This window comes from Larimichthys crocea, chromosome XXII (assembly GCF_000972845.2).
Source record: "Larimichthys crocea isolate SSNF chromosome XXII, L_crocea_2.0, whole genome shotgun sequence".
Classification (NCBI taxonomy): Eukaryota; Metazoa; Chordata; class Actinopteri; family Sciaenidae; genus Larimichthys; species Larimichthys crocea.
The window spans coordinates 2,363,586-2,377,203 of NC_040032.1; the positions used below are offsets into that span (position 1 = coordinate 2,363,586).

General features: G+C 38.6%; 2 protein-coding genes across 4 annotated transcripts; both read right to left on the bottom strand.

Annotated features, from left to right (window-relative positions):
- Positions 1-548: 548 nt before the first annotated feature.
- Positions 549-5,246, bottom strand: LOC104924591 (organic solute transporter subunit alpha-like). Of its 2 annotated transcripts, XM_010737985.3 has the most exons (9): positions 4,512-5,246; positions 4,299-4,422; positions 3,987-4,138; positions 3,732-3,805; positions 2,780-2,938; positions 2,427-2,538; positions 2,180-2,326; positions 1,802-1,907; positions 549-1,696 (listed from the first exon to the last, which is right to left on the bottom strand). In XM_010737985.3, exons 2-9 carry the CDS (start codon positions 4,372-4,374, stop codon positions 1,536-1,538), a joined length of 987 nt encoding a protein of 328 aa, XP_010736287.2. In that variant the 5' UTR covers positions 4,375-4,422; positions 4,512-5,246; the 3' UTR covers positions 549-1,535. The 2 variants fall into 2 exon arrangements, with proteins under 2 accessions (XP_010736287.2, XP_027129111.1); XM_027273310.1 differs by having other exon boundaries at positions 4,299-5,246.
- A 974-nt stretch (positions 5,247-6,220) lies between these two features.
- On the bottom strand, positions 6,221-13,493 carry LOC104924590 (palmitoyltransferase ZDHHC20-like). 2 transcript variants are annotated; one of them, XM_010737984.3, is made up of 13 exons: positions 12,167-13,434; positions 11,303-11,329; positions 11,114-11,208; positions 10,829-10,949; positions 10,142-10,211; positions 9,807-9,839; positions 9,577-9,697; positions 9,010-9,142; positions 8,800-8,926; positions 8,588-8,674; positions 8,447-8,511; positions 7,833-7,879; positions 6,221-7,745 (listed from the first exon to the last, which is right to left on the bottom strand). In XM_010737984.3, the coding sequence occupies exons 1-12, from the start codon at positions 12,393-12,395 to the stop codon at positions 7,836-7,838; spliced, it is 1,152 nt and encodes a 383-aa protein (XP_010736286.2). In that variant the 5' UTR covers positions 12,396-13,434; the 3' UTR covers positions 6,221-7,745; positions 7,833-7,835. The 2 variants fall into 2 exon arrangements, with proteins under 2 accessions (XP_010736286.2, XP_027129505.1); XM_027273704.1 differs by lacking the exon at positions 9,577-9,697 and having other exon boundaries at positions 9,010-9,143; positions 12,167-13,493.
- Positions 13,494-13,618: the final 125 nt, after the last annotated feature.

Sequence of the window (13,618 nt, forward strand, 5' to 3'; positions counted from 1 at the left end):
CTAAATAAACCTGTTTTATTCACAGTGTTGCAGGAAACTACTGTAAGACACCCCAGTATAAAAAATTATAAGATTTTATTTTTTTTAAAAAAGAAAGAAAGAAATAAAGGCTATTAAACTAAAGTGCAACCATTTATGACATTTACCATTTGTAGATAATTACAATATTAACCTATATGCCTATTTGAGTATCATAGTGTTAATAGTAAAATGTTAGATGTCATTTTAGGAAAATATGATGACACAGTATTTTAGCAATTATTTGTCTCGTCGAAGTTATAAAAAGGTATAAAAATTAAAGCCAGGTCAGTCATGTGCATCATCTTAGCACAATCATCAAGTGTTATCAGTTTAATGCACTTTCTGCTTGATATTATGTACAAGCATATGATTTCTCCTTTTTTAAAATAAGCAAGTGTTGAATCCAAAAAAACAGATTTTGGATTGAATTTGATATGTAACCATTTTGTTTGTCTGAAGTATTTTTTTTTTTTAGAAATTAGACATTATTACCAGGTTAATGAAGGTTTGGGATAGAACAAGTATGGCCTCTTGTGGTTGCTGAAGAAACAACACATGGTAGAGTTTGGCTGCAGACGGCTGTAAAAATAAAGCTGCTGTCTCATCCACATGTATTCTTTCACCCAAATAAGTCTGAGTAAGTGGGTCAGCTATCTTTGAACTAATTTCAGGCTATGTTAAGACACAGTATGAGGTTTAAGGGTACAGGCTCACACTGGTATGCAGTTGCACAAAGGAACAAAGAAATTGGTCTATTATTGCAGGCAGAATTAATGATTGCAGCAGAGATGGATGGACATAGTTTCAAAAGAAAATGCTATCACTAAAATGTTTCCAATATATTTTTTATTTTTTTAAACCAGTTCAGCTTCAAGGAATAGTTTGTTGTTATGAGAGTACACATTCGCTTTCTTGCAGACTGAGACTAAGATGAGACGACTGATACCACTCTCATTTGTATGGTAAGTTCTGTACATGTATGTGCAAAATTTATGAAGACGTCCTGCACAAAACTCTCCTGTAAACCCACAATGTGTCATTTTAAAACTTTAACACTTTTTTGCATAGACTAAACAAATAAGACGTGTTAATTAGTGAGCTTTAGAGGTGTTGGTAGGTGGGTTTTGTTACCTTTGGACAAAGCTAGGTTAGCTGTTTCTCTCGGTTTCAAGTGTTTATGAAAGCTACGAAAACTGGCAGTAAAAAAAACATATCAACAATTCAACAGCCAATATCTCTTTCCAGAATCAATGTCCTATTTACTCTGGATACACCATACACCTCACTGTGTAAGCAGAAACCAACCCACCTATACAGAAGGATACGGATATCAACAAATATCAATGAGTGCTGTGTGAAATGTACAAAGAAATTTGATAGTTACCTAAATAGGGATGTTCTCTCCCCTTATTATTTATCAAATAAAAACAGTTCAGACTAAAGTTCGACAATGTGATGATGATCTCTTAACTTAGAATATCTTATACATAATTAAAGATCACTGTGTCATTTTTTTAGACATCATGCTCCATGACAGCAGGCTGCAGCTCAGCTTTGGCATTGTGGTCATTGTCAACTGTCTCAGAGGGAAGCGCCTCATATGTACGACGGAACAAAAAACGATTGACCAGAGTGATGATGAACATCTCCATGATCATCATCTGCTGACTGAGCACTGCAGGACAGAGAGAGAGAGAGAGAGAGAGAGAGAGAAATGAGGGTGTCAGATGGATTATTTCACTTCTCGTGTATGTAGTGCATGCAGGAAGATGTTTCTTACTGGATCCACGTGCTTGAGAAGAAAAAGGAGGGGCACAGGCGATGGTTCCATCCAAGGCCAGGATGTTAATAATTGATGTCTGAAGCTGACTCAATACAAGTACTAGCTAAAGAGAAAAGCAATACTTGGTCAGTGACAGTGACAGTATTTTCTACATGCAGTTAAAGGACAAGTAGATTATTTGAAGTGGGGTTGTACCAGGTGCTTATCCATAGTCAGTGTATTACCTCTAGTCTACTGTGATGTCACACCAGCTGGTAGTGCTTGTGTCGCTATTTTTAATGTTAAAATATATTTATAGTTTCCCTTGTTGGGTGAAGCAATGCAGGATAAATAGAAAATATCCAGTTTGTTTTAATATTGGTTGTGTTGACTCACTTGGTACATGGCATACTTGGGTACTATTTTGAGGCTGCGTAGAAAGCTGTTTGTGTTCATGAAGATGATGGCAACAGGCCAAAGGGAGATGATAGTGAGAACGCCGATGAATGGGTTAATCCAAATGGCTGTACCAGTGATCTCTAGCTGGAAGAAGAAGCAAAGGAGTATTTAAATCAATTTCATGCCATGTTCAGTTCATTTTCAACACAATCAGATATGTAAAGGAACAATTCAGATAACTTACATCTGAGAGATCAAAGTTGCCATTTGTCCACAGCACTATGGCGAGGACAGAGAGCACCGTCTTTAGGATTGCATACTGAAGAGCACCCAACTTTAACCAGAATAGCAATCGCCTGAATCATCCCATCAAAAAAAAAAATATGCACATTGGAAATGTGTACAGTCACAAGACAATGTGCATTTAATATATATATATATATATATATACACACATATATATAAACACACATATATATATATACCCAGCAGGACTGAATTAACTTAAAAAGCTCAATTTATGAGCAGCAAAGAACACAGACTTGAGTTATTTGAACAAGAACTGAATACCCTGAGTGTATAAATAGATATAAATACCTCGACATGGGCACCCGGGGTAAACAGAGGCAACAGCAGCAGCAGGGTCCTGTATTGATCCTGAAGGTTTTACCAGAAAACCGCTGCAGAAAAGCATTGCTACCTCCCAACTCCTCGATCATTAGAACTAAGACCTTATACACCACGACTGCAAAGTAACTACAGAGAAAAAGAGAAAAAGAAGTAATTATTATTATGGTCTGGTATGTATAAAGAGCAGATATAAATCAGGATGAGGATGGAGTAATAAACTGTATTTTCATAGTGGGGGTGAATGACCCAGCAGTTAATTGTATACTGTACTTGTACATAGAACGCACATAAAATTGTACTGATAAGTACATGGCAAAAATGATAAAGACCTCCTTCGTTTTATTGCAGTTGATGATTCATGACCGTCGGACAGCAGTGATCTTCAGCTAGTTCATACCAAGCTTTTAAGTTGTGAAGCAAACTTAGATTTAGGATGATTTATCCTACAGCTATCCTAATGACAGCTCGGAAAAGTTTGTTGAGCTAAAAATAATTACATAAAATTACATATATATATAATATAAAGAAGATATGGATTTCTGTTATAATCTGGATGCTGATATGCCGAACAAGATAATAGTTGATAATAAGTTCACTGGGATCTAGCTACTGGTTACAGCTATTAGATAACAGACACTGGACAGTGGTAGTTTTTATTGTTTAAGGTGAAAAAAGGATGAATGTTCAGAAACTAGAGAAGATTTGTGTGTTTGCATTTAACAAGAGCTCCCATCAGGCTTTCATCCTCTGGCCAAGTTAATTTGAGAGTTTTATCATACAAAAATGACAATTTATCTCGTTATCAGTTATGAATACCAATATCATGCACAGCTTTTTAGAAATATCAATGAAAGAAACCCCACTGACTAAATACTTTGCACTGTGTATTCATTTTAAGTAGAGTTGAGAGAAAACGCACCAGTTAGATGTCATGTCCGTGAACATGACTGCCCTCGGGATCCACATCCCAAAACAAGACATGGTGGCAATGACCTGAAACAGAAAAATACAATAGTGTGCAAAATGAGAGTATCAGCAGTACTAATGACTAATGTTAAATGGCATGGTTTGTTTTATGTTCTTTTCATGTTTTATGGGGTTGAAATAATTACATTTCGTGTTGCTTTTAGAAATAGCAACACACTCTAATAACAAAACAGGTCTGAATGCTTACTGGTGCTGCACCATTTATCCAAATGATGGTTGTCTTCTTGGGGTAGGGGAGTTTTTTATAAATATAGATGCATTGCTCCAGGTACAGCAGCAGGGAGATGCAGGACATGAGGGTCAGAACGGAGTACAGACAAAAGTCAAACACATCTAGCTCTGGTTTAAAACAGTAAGAGAGGGAGAGAGAATGGTTGGGATTATTACATAGAACAGTACATATATAATATATATGTAATATATATATGTAATCATCATGTCATTAGCTCAGACACATTGGAAACATTATTAGCAGGATGTGGTAACATAGTTTACTTACGCTTGATCACATCAATAGCCAGTGGCGGCTCCTGTAAACAAGCTGGATGAATGGTGCTGTTGGGAGCTTCGTCCATTGCTTGGAGATTCCTCTTCCACTTCCTCTTGAAAAATTGACTAAAAAACTAAAGTTTGAACACAAAAAAGTTTTAAAAAATCTTAATTGTTCCCAGCTTTCTCTCTCAGTAGAAATGACTTCAGTAAAGTACCATACCAGTAGGTTGTGACTGTATCAGTCTGTTGTTCCTTTACATCGCAGTGTCAGCCAGCACATTCCAGCAGTAGATTCAACAGCCTGTGTACTTTACCCTTTAGGTGTCCTTTAAGGAGGGAAGGTGGTATGACAAGTTAAGAGTTTAGACGTTTATGAGAGCAACTGCAGCTCATTCATTCACAGGCTAAAGTCGCAGTAATTAAAATAACTCCAAGGTCAGAGTTTTCATTAAAATGGTTAGACCCAGTGAGTGTGTCAGGAGAGATGAACTTTGACAGGGTGTGTTATTTCCGAGTGTTCAGACTTGGTTGATACACCCGACTTTATCTGTTTAATGGAGAGGTGATTGACACTGAGGTTATTCAACCTCTTCCCACCTAATCTGCTTATCTTGTTCCCTGGTTATATTGTTCCCATGCCAGACAAAGCGTCAACCACTCGATTGAGCATGTCATCAGCGCCTTTAATGATCTTCAACGTGCATTCTTGTGTCACAACTATCTCTGTGAATAAAACGACATCTGTGTGTCACAACCGCTTATACGGGGGGTTATATTCTGTGGCATCTATGATTGAAGTTGTAACTTTTGGGTTCATTTTCAAAGAACAGTTACACCATCATTATTGAAAACTGAGAGAGTATCGGGTAACACTTAGCATGAAGACCCCACCTATTGTGTGTTATGTGGGCATTCATAGTGAATTCTAATAATATTTATATAATAATAATTATAATATTTTATAATATACACTCATAAACACATGCACTAAATCAATAGACATAAAATACTATAGATGTGACTTAAAATGAATTCTAACTCCAGGTGTATTATGGCTGCTCACATTTCAGAAATCTCTGAAAGTGTCTTTTTTTCATGCATTTAAAATAATCTATGCTGCATCATAAGTGATTATTACGTAAAAAGCCAAATACCATCTATATGATATATTCAAAGTAAGAAAAAGACAAAATACATTATGTCAAGTTTTGTTCTCACTATGGGATGAAAGCGATGAGTTGCTGTGTTCTAACAAATCATTAACAATATAGCTAGAACTGTGACACCCAATACAACTCCCCCTTCCCCAAGACATGCAAGTACTCTTTTAGGTTCTAGTAGGAGCTCAAAGAAATACCTGTCATCTGTATACGAGTTGAATTGAATTAATTCAGCACAGTTTATTTTAAATGCATGAATACAGATCACACTTAGCACCAACAATAAAACAATATAATGAAGCATAGGAGTTGACTGCCACCCGGCTGCTTGGACTATCAACCACATCACCAACAGACCAGTACGGTGCTCTCTCCTTTTCTCTTCACCCAGTAGACATCAGTCAGACACAACACTGACAGCTGTCACCTTCTTAAGTTCTCTCTTAAGCCATCGTTGGACACCACTGGTGTGGTCTCAGGGTGTCTTTCCATGTGGGAGCATACAAATACCTGGGTGTTCAACCTCAACAACAAACTGGACTTGTCGGACACACAGACGTCCCGTACAAGAAGGGCCAAAGTCGTCTTCACTTACTGAGGAGAATTAGGTCATTTGGAGTGTGCTCGGGAGGGGGGAGCACGGAGAGGGACAAGTAAAGACTCAACAAACTAGTCAAAGAGGGCCAGATCTGTGCCGGACTGCCCCCTAGACTTCATAGAGGATCTTATATCAAAACACATTTGATTGAAATCTGGACAAATCTGTAACAGCTTAAACTGTTTATGATAAACATCAGAAAATTTGTGTAATCCATAAAGCATAAAGCGTTATTTTACAGTCAGGTAAACATTTTTAATTTGTCTAATTTGTTACAAACAGTGCAACAGGGTTTAAGATGAAGAATCACACATCGCATTTACTGTTACACATCACGCAACAGCAGAACTTCCCACATTAGCAGCTGTAGCTGCTCATTTCAGTCAGTGAAGTTAGTTATTAAACTACTGTGAGTACATTCACATGTGCTTTCACTCAGCCAGTATCAGTATATCTACACATTATTATCATCTACTAATTACTCAGGCAAATGTCACACCGTGCTGTGCATAATTTCCACTAAAAAGAATGTGACATGGAACATGAAACAGCTGACAGGAGCACAGAAAGGACTCTAGCCTACTCTTTAATCACTGGTTCATCTATGCCGCTTTAGGACACAGTGGATCAAACGTCACTGATCTTTCTGGCAATATTGTTACATGGTTTTATTCTAGTTTTATTTTGTGCTGTTACTTTCCAGCTTTCAAATCAGGATCATCATTAAATTGGAAAAACAACAACCCCAGATTGAATCCTTGGCATTAACACTCACGATTAATTGAAAAACAAACCCATACTGTAGCAAAGGATTGATCATGAAAGTGAAAACACTCTGTGGACTTCATGAAGAGAAGAAACAAGCTTTTTTTTTTTAAAAAGCTAAATAAATAAATTGAAACAAATAAGCCACTATAATTAAATCAATAAACACTGAAAGACAATGCAATTATAAAACCCTGAAAACAAATAAGTTACAAATATTTATAGTAAAATGAAAAATCTCATTGATTATAACTTTGTATTGAATGCAATCTGGATTTGGTCCTCACATTTTAAGCTGTATGTTTAACCAGAGTGTAAATCTATAATGTGAAAAATAAATATTAAAATTGTAAACACAAAGACTTTTAAATGTCATGTTAACAAAATGAAACCATTTGATAACTGAGTACTGCTCTTAATAATTGCACTGAGTTGAAACTAAGATACTGAGCACAAACAGTTGACAGGGTTGAAATGTTTCACCATTTTGTGGAGTTATATTAATGCATGGCTCCCTCTGCTCTTCATCAGACATGATCAGGCTTAGTTATTAAAGCTTGATTAATACTGACAAACAATAATTCTTTACATTTAAAATGTGATTAATCCATGTAGGTACGTGACGTATGTATGTAGACAATGAAGACATGTGTTGGCTCAAGGGTGAAAAAGCAGTCCCAGAGTTTTTTTAGATGAAATAATAACAAAATGTCTGAATGTCTTTGACTCAAGACAAAGTATGAATCGCCTCTGCTTCAGACTGGTGCAGTCTATGAGGTCACCGTACAGTCTCTTATGACATGATAACAGAATTGTTGCGGTGCTATTTAAAGCACACTAGATGAAGGGTGAAGATGGAGGATGGCTCCTGTGGAGGTGCTGAAGCTCCTGGTTTAAGGCATCATAACTGATGAGCTCATTGCTGGTGTACCTGCAGCAACAGTCAACAAAGTTCAAATAAACAAAGGAGGAGGACAAACCAGCAAACCGTCTACAGTTTCAAGTCATGTCCACGAACCTGCTAAGGCTCACTCTCCATAGTTACTGAGACTGTCTGGCCTCCGTCTGAAGGGAAACAAAAGAGAAGTTTTAGGAAAATCATCTCAAAAACATTTAACATACAAGTTGTGATGCAAAGTAAAACCAGACTTTCTGCCCTGCAGTTGTATACCTCAGCCAAACAGCCAAGTCAACATCCATGTGTGTCCAAAATCTAAATGTATGGAGTGAAACTTTGAAGGAATTTAATAAAAAAGATATTGTATTTGTTCATGTACATATTCAACCTGAGAGCAGAAGGTTTATACAATCACCACAGTTCCAAACTGGGAACCCAAAATTAGGGTGCCAATTCAGTATCTGACAAAATTTACCCATCTGAGTTATGGTGTTGAATATTGGTGTAAATGTGTGAGGTTACAGTGTTTCTCGACCTTTGACCACTGAATACTAATCAGCTCATCCTCGAGTCCAAGTGCACGTTTGTGCCAAGAAAATAAAAATTGACATCATGTTCACAAGAACAGGACATACAGATGGATCTTGAAATCATAGTACCTCCAGCCGTGGCCATTGCCAGTGCAGAGGCATAAGAATGTAAGATGTATGTAAGCAAAAGGATCAACAACAAACCTGTCTTTTCTTTGCTGTCGTCCGCTGTGTGTACAGGGTGGGCCTCCCCATCAGCAGGGCTTTGACTGAAGTCACATTAGAGATTAACACTTAGCAAACAAAACTGATATTTGAAACAACAAAATAAAAAACAGTATTCACCTTTTGCCATTTTGCTGGAGGATGCTGTTAGCTTGTTCAGGATCTATGTGCACCGATCTAGTAACAAAAGAATGTCCATCTCCTAGACTGATAGAGTAGAGATAAAGACGGCATTAGTTTGAATGGATGAATTCAGGGTTAATTGTCTAATCTTATTTTCTCTACTCCACTAAAAGAACTGATGTTATAGAAAAAGTTCATGGCAGACTCACGATGAGAAAACAGGAAATATCCAGTACTTTGCTTCGGATCCAAACACCTCAGCTACATTACGTCTAAAGCCGAGAGAAAACCCACTTTTGTCTGGACCATTCGTGAAGACAGGAGCCCTAAATGCCTCTGAAAACATAAAAATATAGATAGTCAGTGGTGACTTTAAAAGGATACAAGTTGAATTAAATGGCACATTTATTTATAGCTACCTATAGTGGTTCTGTTCTTTCCCACAAGCCACAGATGATAGCTGAGAAGTGACAGGATGCTGATAAAAAACAGGGCCGCCACAAAAAACAGAAACAAGATGTGGAATTTGGCATGCGTGTCAGGCAGTTGTTTCTTCAGAGGGGGGGAAAAAAAAGAACAGAAATCTTGTCAATCATGGAAAAAGATATTTCTTCTCCTCATGTCAAATCATCTGTATCCAACAAGTGACTGGGATGGACAGTTCAACTTTGCACCATCCATTATTGTCTTAGGGTTTTTTGCTGAACACAATATACTTCTTTACTGTTGGACCACATGAACAGGAGCCATTGTCCCATGCAAAGCAGCATGCTGAACAGGATCACCTGATCTCATCACACTCTTTGGAACCGCAGTGCCACAAAGATGCAGACTAGCGGCTGATCACATGCTGTATCATAGTTTTAAAACCAAGCATGTTCAAAGTTTTTAAAACCAAAGCTGCTGATGGCTTATCGTTTGAGAATGCAGATCTAAAATTACAAAAAAAAAAAAGAAAGAAAAAGGAAGGAAGTTTTGGGACTTACGGTCCAGAATTTGATGAAATACTTGATGACTGTAGCACAAATTACTACACAGTAGAGTGAGGCATAGGCCAAGAACAAGATAAAGTACTTGTAGTTTGAGAATCCAACACAGTTATTCACCCTGAAATGAAACATAACGGATAACATGAGGCAGAAAATGAAATATGCTTTTTCTCTCCAGAAAATCTGAAAGAAAATCAGCTTAAATGTATAGCTGAAGAAAGTCCTACCAAGGGCAGTGATGATCCATTTTCAGCACACACCTTTAAGAGTGAGAGTAAGGAAAACACGAGGTCAATATTTTAAAAAGTCAATGTGTTTTTATGTCATATATCAGCAGTTAACAACACATTCGCTATTTTCTTCGCTTTCAGTGACCAGAAGCTGCAGTTCATGTTTTCTCACAGTCAGAAATAACACAATAATGTATAAATTAGAACTAATATATATTTTTTTTATGTTTTCAAAGTCGCTGTGAGAATTGAGAGAGAAAAACATGTCATTTCTGGAAAACATAAAAGTAAAAATGATGAAACGGTTTTAAATCTAGGGCGAAAACACTCACATCTCACAGGTTGAGCAGTGATGGCAGCGGTCGGGTTTGATCAGCTGGCAGTGGTCGCAGTATCGGATAGCTATTTATACAAAATGAAAGCAGAATTATTAAAATACTAGTGTATAACTATTGCCCCCCTCACACACACTCACACAGTGCTCTTATATGAAAGACTGAGCACCATCACAGTGTGTGTCTCTGGTAGTCCTGCTCTTCTCAATGTTTAAACCACAAAATGACCATCTACCTCATTTATTATTAGGTCCATTTAATGAAGGGATTATTTTTAGAAAGTGTGAAAATGTCACTATGAAACCAAGGAGATGAGGTCAGAATTGTTGATGAGCAGAGATGTGGCTTGTAGAGATAACAAGGTGCACCTGAGTCCAATTAACCCTCTTAACACACACAGTTCAGTAAACACAGAGCAGAAGAGTACTTTGCGTACAGTGTTGTACTTTTAGCCAAAAGGGGAAGAGGGCAAAATGTAGCAATGCGTTTACGCAATTTTATTGCCATTGCTTATTTGAGGTTGTGCATGAATGACAAACACGAGTTGCCACGACAACCGTTCTTTGTGTGCAAGAGGTGACAACAGTGAAACGGTTACTTAACGGGGTTTTCCCTGATGGTGCGCTTTAAAGCAACTACTGGGTGTGAAAAATAATAATAAGGGGACCACGGTGACGGCCTCACCTCCGCCTGCCGTGCGCGTGTACACGGGTAAATTCCTCGCCACTCTCTTCAAGATCTCTTGTTGTGTCTCAGCTTGCTCCTCTCGCTCGTACAGCTCCTTCTCTGCGCTCGGCAGACTGAACTGACGGGAGGAGTGAAAAAAAGAGTGGAAGAAAGTTAAACAAATGCGTGATGGATGAAATTTAATTGTTGAGTTTTGTATGCATGTATTTAAACGTAAGAAATATTCATAGGAAAGCATGGAGTCTGACACCACACACACACACACACACACTCCTGACTTACTGCTTTTGAGGGTCCAGCTGGTTTAGACCCAATCGCTGTCCAGTAGGACCATATGAACATGGTGAGGAAAACATGAAAGACGACCAAATAGCTGACTGTTGAGAAAAATAAAAGTTTTATTTGCAGTTATATTTCTATGTATAAGCTTTAGTGTGATTAAATAACATGAGTAATTAGAGCATCACTTACTCCGTTCTGCATTATTTGGGATAGTATCTAGATGAGACAAAGAAAAAGAATATATTAGTGAGCAGTAAGGAAAGTCCTGAATGCATTACTATACATACCCCATCACACACACACACACACCAACCCCTTTCTTGCACCATGCGGGCAGCAGCCTGGCACGGCCAGCAGTGACCCACCCATGACAGAGAGCTTTGTTTAAGCAGCAAGGAGGTCCCTGTCCTGATCCTGACCACGGCCTCTGACTTACAGGCATTAACTACAGTCCCTCTACGTGCTGAGAATGGTATCATCAGTTCCAGGCTGAAACGTGGCACGCACAACTGATCAATACATTAAGACCATTGAGCTGAACTTCTTTCAGACTGGTTTCAGCTTGGATGGTCACATCTGATCATGACATACATGTAGGAATTCATATCCTCTGCTGGGCGATGGCTCTGTGAACAGTTTGAAGCAGATTATTTCATAATCAGTCTCGTCTCTTCGCCCGATTCAATAATTCGTCCCCATGCTTTTGGACTTTGACATCTCTTATGAGCTCCTGTTGCATCAAATGACTTCAGTTACAGCTTGATGGCCACAGCAGGCATGCACGCTGTTATTACAAATGTTTGGGTGAAAGTGATTTGTCAGTTTATGAACATAAAACACATAAAAACTCATGTCATGTCATGTTGACCTCTGCATCACGACATTGGATTTCCTCTCCCATAAGTTATACTGCACACTATGACATGCATGTCAATGTTTAAACAATGTTGCAATAGTTTTAAACGCATCTAATCAGCTTCAGCCACATCAATGGAAGCAAACAGAGAAACGGGTCAGCAGCAGCCGAGTCCTTCCGAAAGCCACAGTACTTACAGACACAGAGCTCCACGACGTACGCGTAGTAAGACCAACCTACAACCAGGTTTATGAAGAGCACGGGCACCCAGTTCAGAGCCCGTTTACACCACCTCAGTGCGTGAGAAGGAGCCATGTTTAATCCGTGTAAGACATTAGCTGCCGGAGACGTCACATCCAAAAGGGTTTTAAAACAAACGAGCCAAAGACTGGACCGGGAGCGCACGCCACAGGCACAGCGGAGCATGCGCAGATGGGGTTTGTAGTTCTTACGCAGTCCCGTATGTGATTTAAAGATTATTTTAGCGCTCGGTCGTTTTGAAGCAGAGACGGACTTTTATTTAAATCATCTCATCATCATGAGTCTAGTTTTATATAAAGCATGATATTCATGTCGTGCATCTGTTAGGTACTGCTTCCTCCTTCGTGTGGCTCGTTGCAGTATTACAGTACTGTAACTCCGCAACATGTCACTTGTTTATGTCGTGTGTTACGTTACGTATCCAGGTGGATAAACAGCGCTCCAACCACCTGCACAACCGCAATGCCTGCAACTCCTGCAACCAAGACAGAGTGGACAGCATGAGTGACGAGGTTTTCACAGCGCCGTTTTGAAGCTACGGTTGAATAATAACAATAATAATATATTAAAAAAAACTCCTATGTTCTTTCCTAAACACTTTTCCTTGACATTGATGAGACCAAAGGAAAGATGTGAAGGAGAGTTCACGAGAACTTAGGAAAAAAAAAAAGACATCCACAGTGTCCAGAGAATGCAAGCGCTCTGACGCGTCATAACGCGACGGCGGATGTTATCGACGCGTTTCTGATAAAACTACAAAGTTCAGGATGGACTACAAAACGCGCATCTGAGATATTTCTCCACGTGCGCTCCTTAACGCAGGAGAAATAAACGTGGACAGCTCGGTGAGAAATATAACTTCATTACCGAGATCAGATTTGGAATAATAATAAAGGAGTACTGTCCATCTGTCACAAACATGAAAAAAAGTGTTTGTCACGGTGAAAACGGACGCACATCTTCCTGTCCACTCATATATAAACATATTAGTAAGTTATGTGAAAAGATGGTTGATTAATAATCAACAAAACAGACTATTCAACCGTAACCTAAAAAAAATTGTGCCACTGGCCCCCCGCCATGTTGGCCACCTCCCAGCTGATCTAAAAATGGGCAAAGACATGGATCATCAGTGGAACTGAGGGGGAATAAAGCCTGGGTGCTGTAAGAAGACGCATGGCACCTACCTTCAAATCATTTAAATGGTGAGTTAACAAATAATTTACCCTCAGTACAGTTGTCAAGAACTGGGAAATTACCTTTTGAGACCCAAAGTGTTTTTTGTACCAGGCTGTAAACATTTATTTCTGCTGTGTTGGATTTTTAACATGGGGGCTTATGGAGATTGAAATGTTCTGTAACCAGCCTCAAGTGGACACTCGAGGCAA

Bases quoted from the DNA above. Each gene is read 5' to 3' on its own strand.
- LOC104924591 (XM_010737985.3), bottom strand. From the start codon at position 4,374: ATGGACGAAGCTCCCAACAGCACCATTCATCCAGCTTGTTTACAGGAG. The intron at 3,806-3,986 runs GTAAGCATTCAG...TTTCTGTTTCAG, and splicing joins GGATAAATGGTGCAGCACCA to GTCATTGCCACCATGTCTTG. The intron at 1,908-2,179 runs GTGAGTCAACAC...TTTTCTCTTTAG, and splicing joins CCAAGTATGCCATGTACCAA to CTAGTACTTGTATTGAGTCA.
- LOC104924590 (XM_010737984.3), bottom strand. From the start codon at position 12,395: ATGCTCCGCTGTGCCTGTGGCGTGCGCTCCCGGTCCAGTCTTTGGCTC. The intron at 8,927-9,009 runs GTAGCTATAAAT...TTATGTTTTCAG, and splicing joins AAAGAACAGAACCACTATAG to AGGCATTTAGGGCTCCTGTC. The intron at 7,880-8,446 runs GTTTGTTGTTGA...GTTTCCCTTCAG, and splicing joins CGACAGCAAAGAAAAGACAG to ACGGAGGCCAGACAGTCTCA.